This window comes from Hemiscyllium ocellatum, chromosome 17 (assembly GCF_020745735.1).
Source record: "Hemiscyllium ocellatum isolate sHemOce1 chromosome 17, sHemOce1.pat.X.cur, whole genome shotgun sequence".
Classification (NCBI taxonomy): Eukaryota; Metazoa; Chordata; class Chondrichthyes; order Orectolobiformes; family Hemiscylliidae; genus Hemiscyllium; species Hemiscyllium ocellatum.
The window spans coordinates 72,599,368-72,626,485 of NC_083417.1; the positions used below are offsets into that span (position 1 = coordinate 72,599,368).

At 42.1% G+C, this 27,118-nt stretch overlaps 1 protein-coding gene across 2 annotated transcripts; it reads right to left on the bottom strand.

The window, feature by feature from the left end:
• Positions 1-6,581: 6,581 nt before the first annotated feature.
• LOC132823817 (signal-regulatory protein beta-1-like) lies at positions 6,582-25,377 on the bottom strand. 2 transcript variants are annotated; one of them, XM_060837863.1, is made up of 6 exons: positions 25,317-25,377; positions 24,818-25,138; positions 22,866-23,177; positions 12,580-12,690; positions 10,098-10,138; positions 6,582-7,907 (listed from the first exon to the last, which is right to left on the bottom strand). In XM_060837863.1, exons 1-6 carry the CDS (start codon positions 25,369-25,371, stop codon positions 7,782-7,784), a joined length of 966 nt encoding a protein of 321 aa, XP_060693846.1. In that variant the 5' UTR covers positions 25,372-25,377; the 3' UTR covers positions 6,582-7,781. The 2 variants fall into 2 exon arrangements, with proteins under 2 accessions (XP_060693846.1, XP_060693845.1); XM_060837862.1 differs by having other exon boundaries at positions 10,098-10,141.
• Positions 25,378-27,118: the final 1,741 nt, after the last annotated feature.

The following is a 27,118-nucleotide window of genomic DNA, read 5'->3' on the forward strand; positions in this document are numbered from 1 at the left end:
GAAGTGAGATGAGAGTCCAGAGACAGTCTATTTCTGTTAGGGTGAAAAGTGAGACTGGTGGGTGTAGGGGATGCTTGATGACTAGATAAATTGAGGTTTTAGATAAGAAAAAGAAGGAAGCATAGGTCAAATATAGACAGCAGATATCAAGTAAATTCTTGGAAGAGTATAAAGGCAAGGGAATATACCTGAGAGGGAAATCAGGAGACAATAAGGGGAAATGAGATAGCTTTGACAAAGGGAGTTAAGGAGAATTCAAAGGGTTTCTATGAGTATATTAAGGACAAAATAGTAACAAAGGAAACAATAAGACCCCTCAAATATCAGCAAGGCAGTCTAGGTGTGGAACTGCAGGAAAGATGGGGGAGATATTAAATTAGTACTTTCCACCAGCGTATACTGTGCAAAAAGGCATGGAAGATTTATAATGTGGGGAAATCGGTGGTGACATCTTGAAAAATGTCCATACTACACATCTTAAAACGTGTAAGGATGGATAAGTCCCCAGGACCTGATCAGGCGTATGCTAGAACTCTATGGGAAGCTGGGGAAGTGATTGCAGGGCTCCCTGAAGAGACATTTCTAACATCAAAAGTCAAAGGAAGACTGGTGGTTGGCTAATATCATGCCACTATTTTAGAAAGGTAGTAAGGAATAGACTGGTGAGCTATAGACCGATTGTGGGCAATTGTTGCCGGGATTCCTGAGGGACAGTATTGACATGTCTTTGGAAAGGTAAGGATTGATTAGGGATAGTCAACATGGCTTTGTGCATGGGAAATCATGTCTCACTAACTAGACTGAGTTTTTTGAAGAAATAATGAAGAGGATTGATGAGGACAGAGTGAAAGACGTGATCTATACGGACATCAGTATGGCGTTCAACAAGGCTCTTCATGGTGGGCTGGTTAGCAAGGTTAGATTACAACCATTTCATTACCTAACTGGCTTGACGGTAGAAGACAGAGGGTGTTGGTGGAATCGTTGCCTTTCAGAATGGAGGCCTGTAATCTGTGGTTTGCCACAAGGATTGGTGCTGCTCCGCTGCTTTTCACCATTTATATGAATAATTTTGAATGTGAACATAGGAGACATAGTTAGCAAGTTTGGAGATGACATCAAAATTGAAGATGTAGAGGACAGGGAAATGGAGGAAAACGGGGATCTTGTTCAGCTGGGCAATTGGCAGAAGAGTGGCAAACGCTATTTAATTTAGAGAAATGTGAGGTGCTGCATTTTGAAAAGCCAACACAGGGCAGGACGTATACACGTAATGGTAAGGTCCTGGGGAGGGTTGCTGTAAAAGGAGGCCTTGGAGTGCAGCTTCATAGTTCCTTGAAAGTGGAGGCACAAGTAGGTGAGATAATGAAGAAGGTGTTGGTACTCTTTCCTTTATTGGTCAGAGCATTGAGTATATGAGTTGGAATGTAATGCTGCAGCTCTACAGGACATTGGTTAGGCCACTTTTGGAATATTATGTGCAATTCTGTCTCCCTCCTATCGGAAGAATGTTGTGAAACTTGAAAGGATTCTGAAAAGATTTACAAGAACAAAGCTGAATAGGCTGGATCTGTTTCCCTGGAGCATCAGGGGCTGAGGGGTGACCTGATAGAGGTTTATAAAACCATGAGGGCATGGATAGGGTAAATAGATAATGTTTTTTGCCGTGGTTGAGGCAATCCAGAACAAGAGGGCATAGGTTTAGGGGGAGATTGAAAAAATGTAACATGGACATAAGGAGCAAATTTTTCATGCAAAGGATGACACATGTATAGAACGAGTTGCCAGAGGAAGTGGTGGACGCTGGTCCTATAACAATATTTAAAAGACACCTGCATGGGTATTTGTCTTGGAAGGGTTTAGATGATACAGGCAAAGTTCTGGCAAATGGGTTGTCATTAAGTTAGGATATCTGGTCGGAATAGATAGGTTGAAACGAAGGGTCTGTTTCCGTGCTGTATGTCTTTATGGCTCGAATAGCGAACATCTCTACTTCTGAACTTAGGAGAAAGGGAATTAATTCATGGAGAAATTGAATGTAATTTGGTATCGACACCATCCCATGGAACACGTGCAGAAATGTTTTGGTTTTGTTATGTTTAACCACCAGTAATCACAACCATTATATCATGCTCGATTTTAACACTGTTATAGTTATACCATCCTAGAGACCCAACCTGTCCATGCCAACAAGAAAGCCTAATTAAATCTTGTCCCGTTTGTCAGCATTTGGCCCATATTCTTCCAAACCCTTCCTGCTCACAAAAATATAGGAAATAGGTGCAGCAGCAGAACATTCAGCCCTTTGAGACTGCACCATCATTCAACATGATCATGCAATCTCAGTATCCCATTCCCACTCTCTTCACATGCCTCTTGATCCTTTTCGCCAAAAGGTCACGTTCAGCTCCCTCTTCAATAGACCTAATGGGCTGGCTCCAGCAGCTTACTGTAGGAGAGAATTCCACAGGTTCACATGTCTTGTCTGTCCTAAATGGTTTGCACCTTATTCTTAGAATGTGATCCCTTGTTCTGGACATCACCAACATTGGGAACATTCTTCCCACATGTAGCTGCCCAGTGCCATCAGGATTTTATGTCTCTGTGAGATCCTCATCACTCTTCAAAATTCCAGTGCATGCAAGCCCAGTTAATGAAATCGTTCCTCATATGTCAGTCCTGCCATCCCGGGAATCAGTCTGTCGATTCTTCGCTGGACTCCCTCAATGGTAAGAATATCCTTCTTCAGACTAGGAGGCTAAAGCTGCACACAGTACTCAAGGTGTGGCCTCACAAAGGCCAGGTGCAACTACAGAAAAACACCCTTATTCAGATGCTCAAATCCTCTCACTATGAAGGCCAGCATGCCATTAGCTTTCCATACTGCCTGCTGTACCTGCACGCCAACCTTCAGCACGTGTTCCCCATGACACTCGAGTTTCATTGCACCTCATCTTTTCCTAAACTGCCAATATTCAGATAATAATCTGCCTTCCTGGTTTGGGACTAAAATGGATATCCTGATTATATTGCTTTTGCTAAGTATTTGCCCACTCAGCCAGTCTATCCAAGTCACCCTGCCACTCCGTATCATCTCCGCACAGCACACACAACCACACAGCTTTGTGTAATCCTTAAATTTGGATATACCCACATGGGTGCCTTTTAAATGTTGTAATTGTACCAGCCTCCACCACTTTCTCTGACAGCTCATTCCACATATGCACCACCCTCTGTGTGAAAAAGTTGCCCCTTAGTTTCCTTTCAAATCTTTCCCCCTCACCCTAAACCTATGCCTCTTAGTCTTGGACTCCCCCACTCCAGAGAAAAGACCTTGTCTATTTACCCTATCCATGCCCCTCATGAGTTTATAAACCTCTACAATGTCACCCCTCAACTTCCTACGCTGTAGGGAAATTAGGCCCAGTTTATTCGTGGGTGGCACAGTGGTTAGCACTGCTGCCTCACAGCGCCTGTAGACCCGGGTTCAATTCCCGACTCAGGCGACTGACTGTGTGGAGTTTGCACGTTCTCCCCGTGTCTGCGTGGGTTTCCTCCGGGTGCTCCGGTTTCCTCCCACAGTCCAAAGATGTGCGGGTCAGGTGAATTGGCCATGCTAAATTGCCCGTAGTGTTAGGTAAGGGGTAAATGTAGGGGTATGGGTGGGTTGCGCTTCGGCGGGTCGGTGTGGACTTGTTGGGCCGAAGGGCCTGTTTCCACACTGTAAGTCTAATCTAATCTAATCTATTCAGCCTCTCCCTGTCGGCCAAGCCCTGGAACTCTGGCAACATCATTATAAATATTTTCAGAACACTTTCAAGTTTCACAGCATCTTTCCCAGAGCTGGGAGACAAGAATTGCATGCATTATGGCCTAACTAAGGTCCTGTTCAGCCACAACATGACCTTCTAACTCCTCAACTCAATTCAAGGTGACATTCCCCTGGATCTTTATTGATTTTTCTTCCAGGGTTCTTGATGCCATATGGTGTCAAGTACTGCGTATTGCAGGGAATTCACTTGCACCTCACCTCATGAGGTTAAATGTTGTCTGTGCATTTGGAGGCTAAGTGAAGTGATTGGGCATGATTGAAACCAACGTTTACCATCAGTCAATAATTTAAATCTGTGCACGTGCAGTTTGTGAGAACATTAAAAATAATTTCTCTCGGTTTACTGATGATCAAAAGTAATAAAGGTGTGCTTGTGTGCGTGTGTGTATGTGTTGTGCATGAGAGAGAGTGTGTGTGTGTGTGTGTGTGTGTGAGAGAGAGAGAGAGAGAGAGAGAGAGAGCGAAGGAGAGACAGTGTCTGTGTTGTAGTTGTACTGAAGCATGCAGCCTTCCCGAGTTGTTGGAAATGGTAAAATCTGTGGCCTGTTCTCTTCTGCAGTGAATTGTTCAATTAGTCATCACAAGAAAGTGAGGCAAAACTAAAGAGCTTGGATTTGATCTGATATCTCTGATCGTGTTTTGGGGATCCTTAAGGGGGAGGGGGAGCAGCCCTAAGTATTGGTCCACATAGGCATCGTTGACTTCGTAGGAAGAAAGGTGGGGATCTAAGGCAGAAATTCTGGGAGCTAGGGTGGAAGCTTAGAGCTAGAACAAACGGAATTCTTTTCCCTGGTTTGTTGCCTGTGCCACGTGCTCGTGAAGCGAGGAATAGGGAGAGCGCAGAGCTGACCATGTGGCTGCAGGGATAGTGCAGAAGGGAGGGTTTTGGATTCTTGAATAATTAGAGTTCTTTCTGGGGTAGGTGTGACCTCTATAAACAGGATGGTCTTCACCTGAACCAGAGGGGTACGAATATCTTGGGGCGGGGTGGGGGGGGATTTGTTACTTCTCTTTGGGTGGGTTTAAACTATTGCAGTCGGGGGATGGGAACCTGATTTGTAGTTCCAGTGTACAGGAAGTTGAGGGTAGTGAGGTCAGGGATATGTTTACAAGGACGCTAGAAGGCACTAGCAATCAGGATGTTAGTTTGAAACATGTGTACTTCAATGCCAGGAGCATCCGGAATAAGGTGGGTGAACTTGCAGCATGGGTTAATACCTGGTATTTCGATACTGTGGCCATTTGAGAGACATGGCTAAAGGAGGGACCTGTTGTTTCAGATTCTGAGATTTAGATGTTTCAGTAAGAACAGACGTGATGGTTAAAAATGCGGAGGTGGGGGAGGTGGCGGAGAGTAGTTATGGCATTTTTAATCAAGTGTGGTATTACGGCAGCTAAGATAACATTTGAGGACTCATTCACTGAGGTAGTTTGGGCTGAGGTTAGAAACAGGAAAGGAGAGGTCATCCTGTTGGGAATTTTCCATAGACCACCAAATTGTTCCAGGGATGTAGAGGAAAGGATAGCAAAGATGATTCTCAATAGGAGTGAGTGTAACAGGGCAGTTGTTTTCAGGAACTTTAACTCCCCAATATTGACTGAGAATACGATCGTTCAAGTACTTTAGATGGGTCAGTTTTTGTTCAATGTGTAGGAGAGTTTTCTGACACAGTATGTACACAGGCCAACAACAGGCGAAGCCTTTTTGGAGTTGGTACTGGGGAATGAATCTGGCCAGGGTTAGATTTTGAGGTAGGTGAAAATTTTAGTGACTGTGACAACAGTTCGATTATGTTTACAACGTTCCTGATGAAGGGCTCTGGCCCGAAACGTCGAATTTCCTGTTCCTTGGATGCTGCCTGACCTGCTGTACTTTAACCAGCAACACATTTTCAGCTCAGTTACAATAGCAATGGGCAGGAATAAGTATAAACTGCAGGGGAAGAGGTATAACTGGGGGAAAGGCAATTATGATGCGATCAGGCAAGATTTAGGCTGCATTGGATGGGAAGAAAACTGCAGGGGATGGACACACTTGAAATGTGGAGCTTAATCAAGGAACATCTGCTGCGGGTCCTTGACAAGTATACACCCAAAAGGCAGGGAGGTAGTTGTCGAGAGAGGAAGCCATGGTTTACTAAAATTGCTGAAGGTCTTGGCAAGAGGAGGAAGAATGCTTGTGTGAGGCTGAGGCATGAAGGCTCAGTTAGTGGGCTAGAGAGATATAAGTTAGCCCAAAAAGATCTAAAGAGAAGACTAAGAAGAGCCAGGATGGGACATGAGAAGTTGTGGCAGATAGGACCAAGGAAACCCGAAAGGCTTTCCATAGTTATGTCAGGAATCACTGTTCGATGACAATTGCAATACACCCAAGCATAAGGCTGCAGTTTCAACTTGGAGTATCTACAACATATATTTACAAAAAAAAATGAACACAAGATTTTTGTACAAATTAGCACAACAGCTTTCATAAATTAATGCAAGCTTATTCCACAAGATCTTTGAATAAGTGAATGCAAGATATTTGCATAAATGAACACAAAATTTGTACACAACAGATTTTTGCACAAATTTAATGAAACTAAAGCAAGCACATAAAGTGAGAAACTTAATGAGTTATACAAATGATGAGAAATGCATTAAACAATTGAACACACTGCAAGTACAAAGTAACACAAGAATCTTATAGAAATGAACATAAGTTTACCATGAAATTGAACAGAATATAATGAAACTAAATGTACTTCATTCCGAGAAACATATCAAGAGACATTACAAGGCTGTTCCACTTTTTCATCAACAGTTCATCTCTCAATGCTGGGAAGTAGCTGCTTAAACTCAGGGTGGCTTCAGTCACTGCATACACACCACCAACAGCAATCTCCCCGTTCTGGACTCTGTAAATATCATTACTTCACACTCAGACAATCACAGCATGATCCACCTCTACTGGGATCTGTAAATTATACACACACACACACACACACACACACACACACACACACACACACACACACACACACACACTCTATCACACACACACTATGGCTGAATTTACTCTGTCTTGGTTCCTTTTCTAAGTTTGTGCATATCACATGTAATTAAGGAATTTGCTGAAGAATTGTACCTGTGATGGGGAACTCTGGAGGTGGCTTACATGTCTCATCCAGTCACCACTTCTGGTTGAAGATTGTTGCAAAAGGGGCGGGACATGTTGAAGAAGTGAGGACGCTGCAGAAGGACTTGGATGTGCTAGGAGAGTTGGCAATAAATGGCAGATGGAATACAATGTGAGAAAGTGTGAGGTTGTGCACATTGGCAAGAAGAATAAAGGCTTAGGTTACTTTACAAACGGGTAAAGGTTTTGGAATTCTGATGCATAAAGGGTCTTAGAAGTTTTCATTCAAGATTCTCTCAACATTAACATGTAGGTTCAGGCAGTTGGAAGGTAAATGCAATGTTCACACTCATTTCAAAAAGGCTAGAATACAAAAGCATTGGTGTACTGTAAAGGCTGCTAAGGCTCTGGTCAGACAGTATAGGGAATATTGTGAGCAGTGTGAGCTGCATATTTAAGGAAGGATGTACTGGTATTGGAGGGAGTCCAGAGGACAATTATAAGAGTGGTGCTTGCTATATGAGGAGCAGTCAAGGACTCTGGGTCTGGAATAGATGGAGTTTAAAATGATGAGTGAGGATCTAACTGAAATTGATGGTATATTGTGAGTTGAAAAATATGATGCTGGAAAAACACAGCAGGCCAGGTCGAGGAGCAGGTGAATCGATGTTTCAGGAATGTTTAGTCACTTGGATTCAGATATTAGGTAAAGCAATTAAAATAGAGAGTGCCTCAATGAATTAGTGCAAGTGCAATGGATTTTGAAAAAGTAGAATTGTGGATGTTTCATACCCTGAGCTCTAATCGAATCTTAATTACTGTTATATGGTGTCATTGTTTTCTGAGTTTTTCCCCTATCTGAGCATATACTACCATTTCATGATGCCTTGGTCTTGGAGCCTTCTGTAAATTGTTCATAGTTAGTGCAGCATAAGGTGTCATCGTATCAGTTATTCCCTGTATGAGTTGAAAAAAAACTATATAAATGTAAGTTTACAACTATATCTATGTCTGTGTCTCTTTCTACCACTTTAAGTTTAAAATTGCTGGGGTCAACCGGACGAGGAATTCTAATTATGGATACCAATATATAGAAGATAGAACATTACAGCACAGTACAGACCCTTCCACTGTCAATGTTGCACCGACCTGTCATACAATCTGAAGTCATTCTAACCTACACTATTCTATGTACGCTCATATGCTTGTCCAAAGACGACTTAAATGTACTTAAAATAGGCGAATCTACTACCGTTACAGGCAAAGCATTCCATACCCTACCTACTATCCGAATAATGAAACTACCTCTGACATCTGTCCTATATCTATCACGCCTCAATTTAAAGCTTTGCCCTTTCCAAAGCTTCCACATCCTTCTTATAATTCAGTGAGCAGAACTGTACTCAATACTACAAGTGCGGCCGCACCAGAGTTTTATACAGTGTAGCATAACCTCATGGTTCCATAACTCGATCCCTCTATTAATAAAAGCTAAAACACTGTATGCCTTCTTAAAAACCCTGTCAACCTGGGTGGAAACAATAAAATAGATACAAAATCTACAAAATCTCCCGGAAGCATGTTTACTAAATGTCAGTAATAAACAAAACAGGGGTGTGTTATTTGGCCCTTGATTCATCCGCAGTGATTTTCCAAACAATAGCTTTAATTACTTAAGTGCCTAAACCTTAGATACATTTCTTGAGTCTAGGTAACGAGTGAACATCCAAAGTTCTATATGGCACAAAGTCCCTATCATTCTAGACTTTTTGAACAAAGAAATATCTCTACTTCTCAATATAAATCTATGAATAAAACCCATCCAAGGCAAAAAAAAAGCCCTTGCATCAAGTCTGTCAAATTAGCTACAAACCAAACACTTTTCAACTCGATCATGTTATAGTCATCAAATCACTAAGAAATGTTGGCCCACTCTACACAATCTTTCATACTAAAACTATCCATTTATTTCAAGAACCGGCCTCATTTACATGAGTTGATTCCACCAGTGAAAAACATGACCTGCATTAGACAGGGCAGTAAATCCTCAATTTTGTCACAAACATGGTCTTATCTACGCAATACACAAATGCCAGTTGTGCGAAGACATCTTTGATGATCTTCTACAAGACCGTTATGTGTAAGGTAATATTCTATTCTCCCCTGTAATTGATGCTGATCATGCATGAGAACTTCCTATAATTGAGCTGTGATGAGAAGAACATTCTTTGAGCTGGAAATGTTCTTCCTTTGGTCGTGAACATACTAATTAAGAATTTGTACAGAACAGCAAGTTTGCTATTGCCGCTTATGAACGGTAACTGCTGCAATGTGCTTAGTCTATCTGTGGCACTGTGGGAATCGTAACTTGATGTTATTGGAAAACTGCGACTTCATGCCAACAAATTTATTTGAGTTGACTTCACGAGATGGGAAATGATGGACAAGTAAGCCTCAAGTTTAAAGGAAGCTTCTTCATAAATTCTTAACATTGTAGTTAACAGAAGGAATCAGTCAATTCAATCCAAAGAGTTGGAGGCTGAAATTTTCCGTATTTTTCTAAACTCACAAATGTCTCACATGATCTGATTTGAACAGAAATAAAACAAGAACAATCTTCTATTAGATGTTGCCTGCTGTTCTTGACATCACGAGCCACTTCTTCAGTCTAGCACAGGATGCATAAAAAAGTCATAAAATTGCTGTCGTCAAAATGCAACATTCAGAAAAACTTTCTATTAATGCTGTATCTGGAAACATTTACTGGTAATGGCAACTATCATTGTCAATTCCTGCTTGAATGGTAAAGTTGGACTTGTAAGTAAACGTCAGCTGGAGGAAAAAAGCCAATGACTGTGTTTTGGACTATGCTACATTCAAACTAAGCACATTACAGGAGTTTCTTTTCTTAAGAAGCAAAAGTGAACATTCTGTTCTGTACAAACGCTTACTTAGTATGTTCACAGTCAAAATATTACAACTACATTAGGCACCATCTGACCTATTGATGTCTTTGTTTTAATCCTGTGTCACTGAATACAATATGTTCTGCTTTGCATAAATAATTATGGCAGCAAAATAAAATATGGCCATTGCATTAAATGAGATTTGGTTCTGTACAGTTATGTTTTGTGTAAAAGAACTTGCCTTATGTTCATCATTACTCGATTTTTCATCATTGGATTTCACTACTTGGGCAAGAAAAAAAGGTTTAAAATTAATAGCAATCCAGGAAATGCATTTCTGCAAAGCTTAACGTAAATAATAACATAATCGACGTATCACAATTTTTAAATGACATTGGCCCAGATTTTCCAGTGCCAGACAATTGACATTTCATCATGGATGGGAGCTGAGCATGAAGACTTAGTGGACCGCTCAATATAATAGATTCTAAAAGAATTGGCAGGAAATTGAAGATTCCACTGGGCAATTTCTCTACACTTAGAACCCTCTGAAAGAGTCCACTTAAATAGAATTTGGAGATATCTGATTAAATTAAGTACAGATTATTGCATCAAACCTTGCACTATTGCACTCCAACTCATGAAAATTTATACAACTGACCCCTTACTTCTCTCACCCACGCGCCAGGCAACATTTGCTCTGACATCCTCACCAAAAATCACCTTCCTCTACCTGGTACCTAACACCTTGCTGGCCTGTAGAAATGACAAAACCCTGATGTTTTCTGCACTAGCCCCTCCTTCACTGCCTTGCTTTTGTTTGTTCCAACCCAGAGAACACCCTTTCCCCACAATGGGCCTAATGGGACTCTCCTGCAGGATGCTGCATGTTCTTATAATTTCTGAAGCTGATCTGACTCCCCACCAATAAAGCAGGGCCTGCCCATTCCCCCTGACTAAACCTCATGTACCCCTTCCCCCAAACCCAGATTCATCACCCATTTTTCCCTACTGCAGACATAGCTCCAGTTCTCCCTCTCTGGACAGACTCATTGAGTCATACACCGTGGAAACAGACCCTTCAGTCCATGCCAATCAAGTTTCCCAAACTAAGCTAATCCCACAGCCTGCATTTCACCCAAATCCCTCTACACTTTTCCTATTCATCTGCCTATCCAAATATCTTTTTAATGATGCACGTGTAACGTGCATTGATCACTTCCTCAGGCAGTGTGTGTCATTCCACACACAAACCACCCTCTGTGTGAAAAAGATGTCCCTCAAGTCCGTGTTAAATCTTTCTCCTCTCATCTTAAGCTTTCCCACACCAGTGAAAAGACTTCTGCTGTTCACCTTATCTACAATACTCATGATTTTATAAACCTCGAGAAGATCACCTCCCAACCTCATACACTCCAGAAATAAAATCTACCTGTGACCCATTTGGTTCAGGATCATCTTCCCCAGCAGAGGAAACAGCAATCAACTTACCTCACTTCAGACTTGGCACCAACACCATTAGCTGCCCTGAAGAAGCTCTTCCCTTCCCTCACTTCGAACCCAATCTGACCACACTTTCCTGGGATATGTTGCCACCTTCCTCACTTGGGACATGATATCCCTTTGTAGAATTTCCAGTATGGTCTGTCTCTACCCCTCCTAGAACCAATCCACGCCTTTCCCACGGGGAGACCTGACTCCATTAGGACAAGATAATCACTCCCTCTTGCGAGACCCAATTTTTCAACTATCCTGATGCACTCAAAGCACTGTATCACTTAACTGGCTGACTAGCTATCTTGACGCTGTCATACTACAGTTATCCATGTGGAATCTCACTATCCTAGTCACCTGGCACCCTACTTCCTGTCAACATATTCCCTGCCCATTTGCATTCTACCCACCAGGCATCCTACAGCATAGCACTATAACACCACCCATTTGGCCTTCTACATATTTGGCATAATTCCCACCTACGACACTAATTCATATCAGGTTGCTACTTTATCCCACTTGGCATCCTATTTATCTGACACCCGATACTAACCTCATCCAGATGGCAGCATCCCCTCTCATCACCCTAAACTCACTCTTACATTTGGTAACTACCACTTGACAGCTGGTGCAAAAGTAGCTGTCTGTTCTGGACAGCTAAACTTCAGAAAGGGGCAAGTGACTGCTGTGAAAAAGGGAGCTTATTTTAACTTTCCCTGACTGTTCTCCGTTACCAGAGAATTATTAGAATGGAAGCAGAACTCTGTGTTTCTGATAGATGCTTGATCAGAAGCTCCTTTCAGAAATATGGAGCTCTTTATCTCTGTAATAGAAGGGTCAGGATGCCAATCTGTGTGAGATTGCCAATCCTCAGAAAAATGCGGCCGTATATTTGATTACTGACATATTTTGATATTCAGAAAGGGATTGTTCAACAATCAATGCATGCTGGGAAAACTGCAGTGTGATTTCCTGAATGCAGTAATCCCAGACAATGAAATAATCTTCATTTTGTAATAAAGCACCTTTTGCATGCCCATATTTATGGGAGGTTGAATAATATTTGAATATTGTACCCCATTGACCTTATATTGCACTGGCCATGTCAGACAAGCTAAGTATTGTTTAGCTACTCATTTGCACAGAGGAAATCTTGACATATGGTACAAAGTTAAAATTGACATTCTACTTGGACGTTGTGTATTGGAAAAGATTAAATAACTTCCTACCTATACTTTTCTTTGCTGCGTATCGTTTCACTATGATGAGGCTGAGCACCAATAATATCATTCCACCTGATACATTTGCAGAAATCATCAAATACTTTGTGATCGCACGATCTAAAACAACCAAATCACAAATATCAATTAACATTGCTTACTATTCGTATCAGTTAACATCTGAGCAGAAAGTTAGGGTACATTAAATCATTTAGTCGTGTCTTAATGGAGTGAACATTCAACTACATTCTACTTCCCTTTGGATTTTCAGGCTGTGATAACAATCTTACATTATTTGTTTGAAGTCCTCGTTTTTTGAAGTGAACTTGCAGAGAATATAAATCGTGGTGAGTGTTTTCTCAATCTCCTGGAACTCTTGAGATTGGAGTGGCACATGAAACATCCATGGTTTTACTGTAGAAAGACTACTGGACCGTGTTGAGAAAAACCAATGTCAGGACAAATGCCTGTGGGAACCATCTGCTCGTGAGACATTCTCTGCCAAACACTAGGGTTAAGGCCCAATCTCAAATGTATCTCATTCAGATCCTGAATGAGGCGTCCACTTGGATAACTATCTCAAAACCCCCTCCAATGATTCACCGGCACTCGCTTGCCCACCATTGGTGCACTGCCACACAAAATAGTGCATAATTCTCTTTAAAAGATGGAAATGTCATCTCAAAAGTCAAGACTAATATTTGTGGTACATTGTGGCCAGAACAACTGCAATGTATTGATGTGAGAAAAAGCATTGCACATCCTGTCGGTAAAATTTCTTCCTCTTCAACAAAAATCAATGGCTAAGTCTAGCAATGATCATATAATTAAAGAAAGGACATTTCTGAAATCCGGTAAACTCTCCTTAGCAACACTAGCCACAAGGTGCTAGTTGAGAAAGAATGGACCCAGCTCTGAGAGGCGCACCTCCGGCTTCACTGTAAACATGCTACTTTATCCTTATGGCAATATACCATTTTGGGCTCCACAGCTAATGAAATGGTTATACGAGTTGTGGTCATAAGCCCATGAAATAGAAAATGAGGATTGATTTAAACTTTGAATGAGAGAAAAGAAAATGAAAATAAAATAAAAACGACAATTAAAAGTGATGAGTCAACCCTGCATCATTTTAGCCCATGGACTTCATTTAAAGCAGAGACCTCCACACCAGAGAGAGCATCCTGAGACACAGCAAAAGGTGTTGAACATAGCCTTGTGCAACAAAGCAAAAGTCATCTTCTTACAGCAATGAACTCTTTCAAACAAAGTAGATTCTGCAAGGGACCAGTGGAGAAATATTTTGACAGAAAGTGGTGCTGAACAGAAGTTCATACTTTAAACAGTGTTAGAATGCAATGGGATTTCCTAGGCGTCAGTGTATCAAAGGACTGAGCAGCAATATCAGCAGAGCAATTTTTGAAGGCCACGATTGATAGGATCATTGGTAATTGTGATAGTGTATACATACTGTAAGACAGTAGAGGACAACAGGATGAATATAAAGACTGACATCTTCAAACCGAGCCATTTAATGCACATAGCTGTGTAATGTGCACTTTGTATTAAGTAAATCAGAGATACAGTGTGATTTAATTGCATCATTCCGAGATGCATGCAAAGTCAATTGAAACTGAGGATGCAGTTTCATAAGATTTGCGATGTCTGGTAAAGTAAGATGCTCTCGGATGCTCATGGAATTCTTTAACTTGCGTCGGAGTAACATTGAGTACAAAATCATGGAAGTCATATACAAATTACAGGTTAGTTCTCTGATGCAATATTATGTACAATTTAAGACACCAGAATTTCACAAGGATGTCTTTACTTGTACAGCAGACAGAAATGGTTCAAAATGATCAGTGATTCAGGTCATTTAAGGAATTTGAGACTGGAAAGGTTAGCATGAGATCAAAAATTTTTAAGAGATTGGTAAAAGGATATGGAATCATGAACATTGATCGATTGAGTAAAGTGGAATAACATCCATGCAACCAATGCATTCAAAATATTCACAAAGATGCACAAATTAAGTGAGGAGAACTATTTTCTTAAGGAGCTCAGGAAGATGCAGAAAGTTCTCACATGAAAAGTTTTTGGAAATGATTTACATTAAAAATGCAGAGAATGGGGGCGGCACGGTGGCACAGTGGTTAGCACTGCTGCCTCACAGCGCCTGAGACCCGGGTTCAATTCCCGACTCGGGCGACTGACTGTGTGGAGTTTGCACGTTCTCCCCGTGTCTGCGCGGGTTTCCTCAGGGTGCTCCGGTTTCCTCCCACTGTCCAAAGATGTGCGGGTCAGGTGAATTGGCCATGCTAAATTGCCCGTAGTATTAGGTAAGAGGTAAATGTAGGGTATGGGTGGGTTGCGCTTCGGCGGGTCGGTGTGGACTTGTTGGGCCGAAGGGCCTGTTTCCACACTGTAAGTAATCTAGTCTAAGTGCTTGAATCTGTGTTTTCGGTGGACTAATTTGTTGAGGTACAAATGGCACATAGTGGTATGGGAGTAAATCTGGCACCCCATTCAAAGTACCACACTGGTATGATGGACCAAATATGCTTCAGGACTCTTGGATTCTATGGATGAACTTGCTTTTTATGTTAGCATCCATGCATTCGAAGTTTGTGTAAAGGTTTGTAGCTCGGGTGATGGTTGCAGTTGTTGTGGACATGTTCACTGAGCTGCAAACCAATTTGCCAGCCCGCTGAACATTCTCACAGCAACTACACTCATTCATTCATGATGGAGGGCGCTATGTGTTCTCACGCTGATTACGACAATTACATTATGATGTCGAGGTGCTGGTGTTGGACGGGGGTGGGCAAGGCCAAAAGTCACAAACACCAGATTATAGCCATACAGGATTGTCTTGTTATAGTTTGTGAGCTGAGCAATGTTGTTTATCCCAATTGCAGTTCTGGTGATACTCTTAAAATGAATGAAATTGACATTTGTCATTCAAAAATTTGATCCCATGAAAGGGTTTGCACTACAGGGACAGGCTAAATAAGCTGGGGCTGTCTTCCCTGGAGCATCAATGCCTATGTTTCCAACGTAGACTGGTCCCAAAATAGTATACAAGAATCTTTTTAGATGTTTTATGAAAAGCCTATCATTTCAGCGCATCTACTGTAGCCAAACCTGGGACCAGTACCTCTGCTCTAACTGATCTTAATTAAGCATTGGGTTTATAAATGTCAACTTTATGTCAGGTCCTCCAGGATTCAAATTGATAACAAAATCTTCACGTAATGACTTTGTAAATGACAGTGTCTTGAATATTTGAGATTAATGGATGACACAAAAGGTATTGATGATCAGCTAGTATGCATTGCTGACTGCTGGAGCTGATGTTAAAACCATACAGGTTACCATTTACAATTGACAGACACTTACATTTGTAATTACAAATGGAATATTCATTTTGTCAAAACAGCAGGGAGAGGCAGATATGGTAGAACCTCAAGATGCATATTTAGCTGGCTTTGTAGGTGCCAATTTAAGAATCCAAGGTTTAAAAAAAATCCCCAAAGAATTGGGAATGCTGGAAATCAGAAATAAAAACAGAAATTGTTGGAAAAACTCAGAAGGTTGGCAACATCTGTGGAGAGAAAGAAGAGTCAACGTTTCAGCTCCAGAGATTTTTTTACAGACAAGATGCACAGTGTATCACTCCGCAGGCATTGAACATTGAGTGCAGGTTCATAGTTCCTTGGAAGTGGAGCCACAGGTAGGTAGAATAGTGAAGAATGCGTTTGGTATGCATTCCTTTATTGGTCAGAGCATTGTGTACAGATCATGTTGTGACTGTACAGGACATTGGTTTGGCTACCTTTGGAATATTGCGTGCAATTCTGGTCTCCTTTCTATCGGAAGGATGTCGTGAAACTTGAAAGGGTTCAGAAACAATTTACAAGGATGTTGCTAGCATTGGAGGATTTGAGCTATAGGGAAAAGTTAAATAGGCTGGAGATGTTTTCCCTGGAGCATCGGAGGCTAAGGTGTGATCTTATAGAGGTTCATAAAATCATGAGGGGCATGGATAGGATGAATAGACAAACTCTTTTCCCTGGGGTGGGCGAGTCCAGAACTGGATGGAAAGTTTTAGAGTGAGAGGGGAAAGATATAAAAGAGACCTAGAGGCCAACGCTTTCACACAGAGGTTGGCACATGTATGGAATGAGCTGTCAGAGAAAGTGGTGGAGGCTGGTAGACTTGCAACATGTAAAAGTAATCTAGATGAGTATGTGAATAGGAAGGGTTTGGAGGGATTTGGGGCAGGTGCTGGCAGGTGGGACTAGATTAGATTGGGATATCTGGTCCAAAGGACGTGGACTGAAGGGTCTATTTCCGGGCTGTACATCTCTATGACTCTATTAAAACCAAAGAGTTAGAGGAAACGATTGTGTGCCTGTCATTCAAACATTGTTGAAGTATTAGTCCCAGTTCTATAAATTAATGTTAATCATCATGTAAGATCTATGGACATCTACTTGACATCAGTTATCACAGTGGAAGACACCAGCAGCATATCAGAATTTCAATAGATTCTGGAGGCAAAGGAGAGTGCAGTGGCTGTTACAAGCAAAATGTGCTGTGGAAGCTGAAAGATCTGAAGGAAGATAAATCACCCATACCAGAAGTACAGCCATGAATTCTCATGGAGATCATAGAGGCATTTGTGGTGATCGGTCAGGAATCGTTGGACTCAAGGGCAATAGCAAAGGACTGGAAAATAGCTGGAGTTTTACACCTGTTTAAGGGCAGCACGGTGGCTCAGGGGTTAGCACTGATTCCTCATACCGTCAGGGACCTGGGATTGATTCCATTCTTGGGTGACTGTCTGTATGGAGATTGCACATTCTCCCTGCGTCTGTGTGGGTTTCCTCAGGGTGCTGTGGCTTCTTCCCACAATCTAAAGATGTGCAGGTTAGATAGATTGGGCATGCTAAATTACCCATAGCATTCAGAGATGTGTCAATTAGGTGCATTAGTCAGGGATAAATGTAGAGTAATAGGGTAGGGGAACTGATCTGGGTGGGTTACTCCTCGGAGGGTTAGTATGGACATGTTGGACCAAATGGCCTGTTTCCACATTTTATGGATTCTATGAAGGGAGGTGGGCAACAATTAGCAAACTATAGTCAATATCATGGGGAAGAATTTAAAATTTTAGATTTTTGAATTCCTTATTAAGGACAAGTTAGCATGGTAACATAAAGCTGAATCACCTGACTTTGTAAGGGGTGGGTCATGTCAGATAAATCTATTAGAATTCTTAGCGGAGGTGAAGAGCACGTTCGAGAAAGGAAAGCCAGTGGATGTGATCTATTTGGAGTTTCAGAAGGTGCCACACAGGAGACTGCTCAATAAGATAAGAGCCCATGGTGTTCAGAGCAAGTTATTGGCTTGGACACAGGATTGGCCGACAGGTAGAAGGTAGAGAACAGAGATAAAAGGGTGTTCTCCACAATGGCAGCCAGTGACTAGTAGAGTTCTACAGGGGTCAGTGTTGGCATCAATAATATTCATAAACTATATTAACAATCAGGATGGAGGAACTAAGATTGTTGATGTCACAAAGATTGCTGGAGTGAAAGGTCGAGTTCAGGAAGCTGGGAGACTGTGGAATGACTTGCACAGGATAGGAGAGTGGGTAAAGAAATGGCAGTTGGAATACAATACAGAAAAGTGTGAGGTTATGCATTTCAGTGGGAGAAATAGAGGCATAGAAATTTTTTATAAATGGTGAAAGGTTTAGTAAAAGTGAAACACAAAGGGACTTGCGAATCTGGGTTCTGGATTCTGGTAAAGTTTACATGCATGTTCAGGTGGTAGCTTAGACAGCAAATGCAATATTAGAAAACATTTTCCGAGGGCTAGAATGCAAGCACACAGATACACTGTTGATCAGCCTTCATTTGGAATCTTGTAAGTAGTTTTGGGCCACGTATCCAGGCACGTTTGAGCTGTTGTTGGAAGAGGTCCAGAAGATGGTTACAAGAATGATCCACGTAGAGGACTCTAGGTTTGTACTCTATGGAGTTTAGAAGGATGAGGGGGCTTTTCATTGTAACGTTTGGGATACTGACAGGCCTGAATACAGTGATTCATTCCACAAGAAGAAGTAATCAGGAGTCAAGAGCACAGTCTCAAAGTGAAGTACGGAACTGAAATGAGAAGGAATTGTAGCCCGAGGGTGGATACTCTGTAACGCGCGCTGCTGCATAAGGTTTCAGATGCAAAGTCATTGAGTGTATGTAAGACACATATGCACCATCCTCTACGTGAAAAAGTTTCACCTTATGTATGTGTTTAAATTTTTCCCATCGCATCCTAAACCTATACCCTCTAGTTCTGGACTTGCCCGCCCCAGGGAAATTTATCCTATCCATGCCTCTCATGATTTTATAAACCTCTATAAGGTCACCCCTCAACCTCCGACACTCGAGTGACACTCCAGCGGAGAACTGCCTCAGGCTATTCAGCTTATCCAACTAGCTCTACTCTCCAACCCTGGCAACACCCTTCTAAGTCTTTTCTGAACACTTTCAAGTTTCACAAGATCCTTCCAATAGGAGGAAGACCAGACATTCACAAAATATTCCAAAAGTCGCCTAGCCAATTTTCTGTAAAACCGCAAATTGACAGGGTTGAGAACCACGTCAGCAATTATCAAATGCGGAGCAGATGGGCTGAATGGTTGCACACTGCTCCTATATACTATGATCTAAGGTAAATGGATATTTTCATGAATGTATGTCTTTTAGGTTTGGAGAAATTGGAGAATTTCAGAAATGCACGTGAGAAAGGAAGAGAATAGCGTAAAAATCTAATCAACATAATAGAAGTGAAAACATTTTTGTGTTAGCTGAGACTTCTTCATCAAGAAAATGCGTATTGAATTTAGTTAGGTTTATTTTCACATGTACTCAGATGAGTGCAGTGAAAAGTTCACCTGCAGCCATTGACTGCATTGATCAGTACTGGGACCTACGATGTTGTGGTCATAACAGAGACATGGACTTCACAGGAGCACGAATCGTTGCTGGATGTTCCAGGGTTTAGATCTTTTCAAAAGAACAGGGATGGGGGAAAAAGAGGCACGAGCCAGTTTCTACCCGACTGTTGTTAGAATACTGAATGGACATAAAAAAACTCTTAACATTCCTCTGTACCTGTGTTTTCGTTTTTGCCACTGTTTACCTACTACTTACTATCTATGCTACTTAACTATGTGATCTGTCTGTATTGATAGCAAGACAAACATTTTCACTGTGCCTCAGTAGGTGTGACAACAAATTCAAGAGGAGGGAGTGTAGCATTGTAAATTAGAGAGTCCATCACAGGTGCAGAAAAGGAGGATTTGTTAACTGTGTCAGTATGGGTGGAACTCAGTAACAGGAAAGGAGTAATCACTTTATTGGTGTTTTCTAAAGACCCAACAATAGCAACAGAGACAAGGAAGAATAGGTTGGAAAGCACATCGCAGAAAGGTGGAGACAGAAATATTGTTCTGCCTGACTTCAACTTCCCCAATATTAATTGAAACCTCTTTAGTGCAGATCGGCTGGATGGAGCTGATTTTGTCAGGTGTGTCCAGAAAGGATTCCTGACTCAATACATAGGTAAAATTAAAGTGGTGCTGGAAAAGCACAGCAGGTCAGGCAGCGTCTGAGGAGCAGGAAAATCGATGTTTCAAGCAGAAGCCCATCACCATTCCTGATGCTGCCTGACCTGCTGTGGTATTACAGCACCACTCTAACCTCGTCTCTGATCTCCAGCATCTGCAGTCCTCACTTTCACCTACATAATATGTCGGCATTCTGACTGTGGGAAGGCCACATTGGATTTGGTGCGAGGCAATGAGCCAGGCCAGGTGTCAGATCTCTCGGTGGGAGAGCGTTTTGGTGACAGTGACCTCCTCACTTTTGCCATAGCCATGTTGGGGTTGGGGGTTGGGGAATAGGAACAGACAGTATGGGAAGGTATTTAACTGAGGGAGGAGAAATTACACTAATAGCAGACAGGAACTGTGGAGCAAAAATAGGGAACAATTGTTCTATGCAAAATGCACAATGGAAATGTGGAGGCTGTTGAAGGAGCACTTGTTGCGAGTGTTAGATAACGTTGCCTCACTGAGACAGGCAAGGAATGGTAAAGTGAAGGAGCATTGGATGACAGGACAAGGGGAGTTTCTCGTCAAGAGAGTGAAGGAAATATATTTAAAGTTGAGGAAGCAAGGACCTGGCACAGCTTTAGACAATAACAGGGTATTTTGAAAATAACTCAAAAGTGGACTGAGGAGAGTTAGGAGGGGGCAAGAAAAAGGCTTAGCAGGAATGATTAGTGAAAACCCAAATGCAGTCTACACATAATATGAGGAACATTTGAATGATCAGAGAGAGATTCGGTACAGATCATGCCTCACAAGCTTTATTGAGTTCTTTGAGGATATGATGAGACAAGTTGATGAAGATCGAGCAGTGGATGTGGTGTATATGGATTTCAATAAGACATTTGATAAGGTGCCCCACAGCAGAAGTTTGGAGGTATGAGACACAGGGACATGTGGTTGTCTAGATACAGAAATGGCTGGCCAAAAGAAGAAGCTGGAAAGTATTCCAACTGGTGGTTAGTGGCCAGTGGTCTCCTGCAGAGATCTGTTCTTGGGCCTCTGTTCTCTGTAGCTTTTATAAATGACTTGGATGAAGTGGAAGGGTGGTTTAGTAGGTTTTTCAATGACACAATGTTCGGTTGTGTTGTAGGTAGTGTTGCGGGTTTTGCAGGCTATAGAAAGATACTGCCAGGATGCAGAGCTAGGCTGAGAAATACCAGATGTATTTTAACCTGGATAAATGTGAAGCGATTCATTTTGGAAGATCGAATTTGAATGCTGAATGCAGGGTTAAAGACAGGATTCTTGGCAGAGTGGGAGAGCAACAGGTATTAGGGGTCCATGAACCTCAAAGTTGCCGTCCATGTTGATAGGGTTGTTCAGGAGACATATGGCGTTTTGTCTTTCATTAACAGGGGAATTGAGTTTAAGAGCCAAGGGACTTTGCGGCTGTTGGAGAAAACCCTGGTTAGACCACACTTGGAATATAGTGTCCAGTTCTAGTCGTCTCATTATAGGAAGGGCATAGATGCTTCAGAGAGGGTGCAGAGGAGATTTACAAGGTCGCTGCCTAGATTGGAGGGTATATTTTACGAAGAGAGTTTGAGTGAGTTTGGGCTTTTCACACTGGAGAGAAGTTAGAGAAGTGACTTGACCGAGGTGTGCAACGTAATGAGAGGCACAGACAGAGTAGATAGCCAGAGCCACTTCCCCAGGGCAGGAATGGCTGTCACGAAGGGTCATAATTTTAAGGTGATTGGAAGAAGGTACAGGGTAGATTTCAGAAGTAGGCAGGAAGTGGTGGGTGATGAAATGCACTGCCAGCGTTGGTAGTGAAGTCAGAGACATTAGGGACATTTAAGCGACTTCTGGACAAGCATATGGTTGGCAATAAATTGAGGGATGTGTAGGTTAGGTTGATCTTAGATTAAGATAAATGCTCAGCACAACATCGTGGGCCATAACGCCTGAATGCTGCTGTACTGTTCCATGTTCTATGTCTTAGCCATATGTTGCAGAAAAGGTATATATTTCTGATATTTTCAAGAAAGCGAAAATAAACAGAATCTTCTCCAGGTGAATTCTGATTTTCTGTCTAAAATCAAAGCCTTTGCGCAGAAAATGTCAAATAAAATTTTGATTATTTTCTTGAAAAGAACACATTTATCATTATAAAGAGCACTCTACATGGTCCTAGCAAGAAAAACGTAAAAGGTTGGGACTTCTTTCTCGGGAGATTAGGAGGTTGAAAGATGACCTGATAGAAGTTTATAAAATAATGAGGGGTACAGAAATGGTGAAGGGTAGTTGTCTTTTCCCGAGAATGGGCGATTTCAAAACTAGTGGCACATTTTTAAGTTGAGAGGAGGGAGATTTTAAAAAGGCATGAGGGGCAATGTTTTTACACAGAAGTTGGTTCAAATGTGGAATGAACTTCCTGAGGAAGTGATGGATGTGAGGGCAATTACATCGATTAAAACACATATGGATAAGTCCATCAATGGGAAATGTTTGGTGGATTATGGACAAGAGCAGGCGGACGGGACTAGTTTAGTTTGGGATGAGGGTTGGCATGGATTGGTCGGACCTAAGGGTCTGTTTCTGTGTGGTATGATTCTTTGTATCACAGATTTGATGTGCGTTATTAATGATGTGGTTCCAGTAGAATTCTTACCTGGGTTGCCATTCGTTACGATGTGACTGACCACGGCTGAAATTTGGAGGGTGCTGTGGGATACCATGCAGGTGTAAACAGTTCTGGCTCGGATTGCCTGTGTTTCTTCCAACCGGCTGTATGCTTCGTATAGTCTGTCGTCTATTGCGCGAATTACTGTACTGATTCCTGTTGTAGTTTTACTGCCATCTTTGTACCAAGTAAAGCTGATATCACTCGGGTAAAAAGGAGATGTGGAGCATAAAACAGCAAGGGTCACGGATGGATCTTTTCCAGGCTGCTGAGAGAGAATATTCAGTGGAGTCGGTGGAACTAGGGAAGTGAACAGGAGGAAAAAAGAAAGTTACCTCGACGTCAGAAGACGATTACAACCCAATCTTTTGTTTCGGGCGATTGCTAGGCAGTTACTGTCCAGTTGTGGGGGAAGGTGCTCATAGAGGTGATGGGTGAACAATGCATGCTGTTGGTGTCGAGACGCGAACACAGCAAAGTATCAAAGGAAACATTAACTCATCCCTGGACAAAGCACGGGCAAGAGAACATGGACCGCTGTTATTACAGACCTCAGTTTTTCTGTTGGAAATAACTGTCGAGAGGCTCCTGAATTGGATCCATGATGTGCTATCTCCGATGGTGCAATAAGGCAGCTTTGGAAACGACTTAACAACAGAGGGGAAAAGTAACTGATCCATAACTGACGCAGAAGCCAACGGAGTCACTTACTTATTGCAAGGCAAAGGCATGTGGAATGAACAGGACATGGCTTCAGCAGTTTTTAGATTTTAGAAATATCAGCCTTCAAAATTTTGATGTTTACACATTAAAACTACACCAGCACAAAAAAAAAGGTGCCCGGACTGTGGTGCTGGAAAAGCAGTGCAGGTCAGGCAGCATCCGATGAGCAGGAGAAACGCCGTTTCAGGCACAAAGCCCTTTATCAGGAATGCTGCCCGACTTGCTGTACTTTTCAAGTCTCCTGCTTCTCGGATGCTACCTGGCCTGCGCTGCTTTTCCAGTTTCGTGCCCCTCGGATGCTCAATGGCCTGCTGTGCTTTTCCAATCTCCTGCTTCTCGGATGCTGCCTGACCTGCTGTGCTTCTCCAGCACCACACTCTTGATTCTATCCGCCAGCATCTGCAATCCTCAACTTTGCTTAAAAATACACCCGTCAAGTAATGTCATCAGCAAAATTAAACAGACATTGCTGGAGAAACTCAACCGGTCTGGCAGCATCTGTGAAAAAGGCAGGGTTAAAACGTGGGCACCAGGGAACCTTCTTCTGAACTATCAACTATGAGCAAAGAGGATGTCAAAAATAAATTAACAAATATGATCAAATCGGTGTCACCCGCGACGGGCTATTGCTCTTCACCAATATCATTGAAATGCCGGAGCAATTTTTTCCAGACACTGGAATCTTTACTGAAAGCAACAAATGCTGGCGATCACAGCGGGTCAGACAGCATCCGTGGAGAGAGAGCAAGTTTACGTTTAGATGACCCTTGATAAGGACATGTATCTTTTCATCATATTTCAAGAGTGCTTGAGTTTCCTGCTTATGTCCCACGGCTGTATAATTCAGGTACATTTGCTGACACATCATTCTAAACTATTGAAACACTGAACATGAAGGACAGCAGTCAGCGATGCAATTTAAATGTGGGCATGTATCAGGAACTGTGGAGATGTCTCCAAGGAGCGCACACACACCGTCTGCCATTCGGACCTGCTTGGACACTATGTCACCCAAAACATACAGCAACGTTGCTGACTCTCAATAACTCTCCCAGTTGAACAAGGAAACCACTCAGTTCAAGGATAATTGCGGTTGGACAAAAATGTTAACTTGCCATTGAAGAACATACAACATCAAATACATTGTTAATAAATCCTGTAAAGTGAACTTTTCCAAGCACACCTGAGAATCGCTCAACTTTCACTTTCATACATACCCAACACTGTTAAATTGGACCCTGTTCCGTTTCCAATCAATTTGCCTTGACGGACGATTGTGCAATAGTACATTCCTCTGTCCTGTACATTGACATTGAATATCTGAAGGAAGCCACTGTATTTATTTTTGCGGCCAGTTACTTTTCGGTCATCTTGTTCCACGTTGAGATAATGAGGATCACCTTGCTTCCACCAGATTACCTTGACAGCTTGGTCGTTTTGAAAAGAATGAAGCCAGCACTGGAAGGACACATTTGCACCCACAGGTTCAGTCACGTTCACTGGTAACTGGGTCACTTTATCCCTGTTTATTCCAGAGACTAGAGAAAGAGACAGTCACACACAAATTAGCAAGATTAAATAAAAGAGTTAAAAGAGTGCAGTTCAGTAATTGTCTTAAACTGTCCAAAGGAGAACAGTACAGAATATATTAAATAAAGACTAAATAAGAGCTCGACTTTATGGAAAGGCAGTATACTGTAGAAAGAGAGAAAATACCTGGGAAAATTGATGTCTGAAAAAAGAGACAGAAAAGTGCAATACTCAAGAACATGTTGGTGTATTTGCCAGAGAGACAGAGCGTGAACTGGCTGATAATTTGCAAGAAGTTGAAAGTACAGTTGGACAGATAGTATCAAAGTGCAGCGTAACATCCGGTTCAATGATCTGGACCGTGATTTTATTTTGTTCCTTTTGCTGAAGTTCAGTGCAGCAGTTCGTCATTCGCTGTGTACGGCTCGAGTTGATCATTCAAGCCAGTATTTCCCTCTGTAGGGGACGTGTGGACTGTATGAGAGAACAAACGTAGAACATAGAACATAGAACAGTATAACACAGATCAGGCCTTTCAGGCCACGATGTTGTGCCAACCACTGATCCTCATGTATGCACCCTCAAACTTCTGTGACCATATGCATGTCCAGTAGTCTGTGTGTTCTTTCAAATTATCACATTTAAAATTCCTAACAGCCCCACCCCCCTCCCACCATCCCCACCCCGCAATATACGAACAACACTCTAGGTTGCATATTTATAAAAGATCAATACTTTGCTTCCCCACCTTTCGAGGAAGTGTGATGCGATGCAAAGGTATTGGTCTATCGGTGTGAGAAAAAGACATTCTCCTCAGTGATGTGTTACACTGAGGACTCTGAGTTTCTGCAACTGCCATTAATTCTCCAATCTCCCTCAATTGTAAATATTCTGGCAACATGCACCCTGCCAAGACCCACTTTGGATTCTGTATGTTTCAGTCAATTTGACTTATGCTTCTATAAGCTTCATCTGGACTTTCCAATCGTCATAAATCAATGGGTCGCTTCGAAATATTATTCTGGTAAATCATCTCTGGCCTGCTCTCAAAGCATGTACATCTTTCCTTAAATAACAAGAACACTATTATATGAACGATGCCAGATATTATCTCACTAATACCATGTGTACTAAACATAACCTCCTTACTTTTCTGTTTTTCATGAGTGATCTTGCAACCTCCCAAACGGAAATCATGGATGAACTGGGAGATCCAATCCATACTGAAGGCCAGGTCAGAGCAGTACAAGTCGGGCAGCTCTGGGCTATAGGGAAAATCCAGCTATGACCTTCAGAAGACCATCAGAGATGCAAGATGTAATACAAATCCAAGCTTGACATCCAGACCAACCACACGGACAGCTATCATTTGTGGCAAGGCTTGCATCAGCTTACAAATGAAAGACAAACAGAATTGCAGGCAATACTGCGCTCCTATTCAATTATCTCACTGTATTCTGTGGTCACTTTGAATTGAAGGTTACTGAAACCATGCCACCTATCGCAACAGCCTCCGATTCACCTGCTCCCACATACAATGCAGCAGATGGTAGATCAGTTCACTCCTCCCATTGACCAACCCGGTCATATTCACCACCTGTATTCACATATCACTACCTTATCACTCCACCCCTCTCTCCATCATAACCCTTCACCCATCTGCTTTATCTACAGCTCCCGCTACTACCACCTCCATTCCGGTGAGAGGGTTATACTGGAAAGGTTGACTTCTCCAACGTCCTGTCGGAGTTCCTGGCCTTGCATTCAGACCCCGTGCAGACCAACAGGCAGGAGTATACCCAGAAATGTTTTATCTTTTCTTACTCAGATTTGAAGTCCCCACCTGCTTCAAGAAAATCACCATAATCTATGTACCAAAGGATAATCATGCAATGTGTGTCGCGGACTATCCATAAAACAAAATCTATCTCAGATTTAAAATCACTAACTACTTTGAATTCATTGTCAGAAGTGGAAGGGAGTTTGGA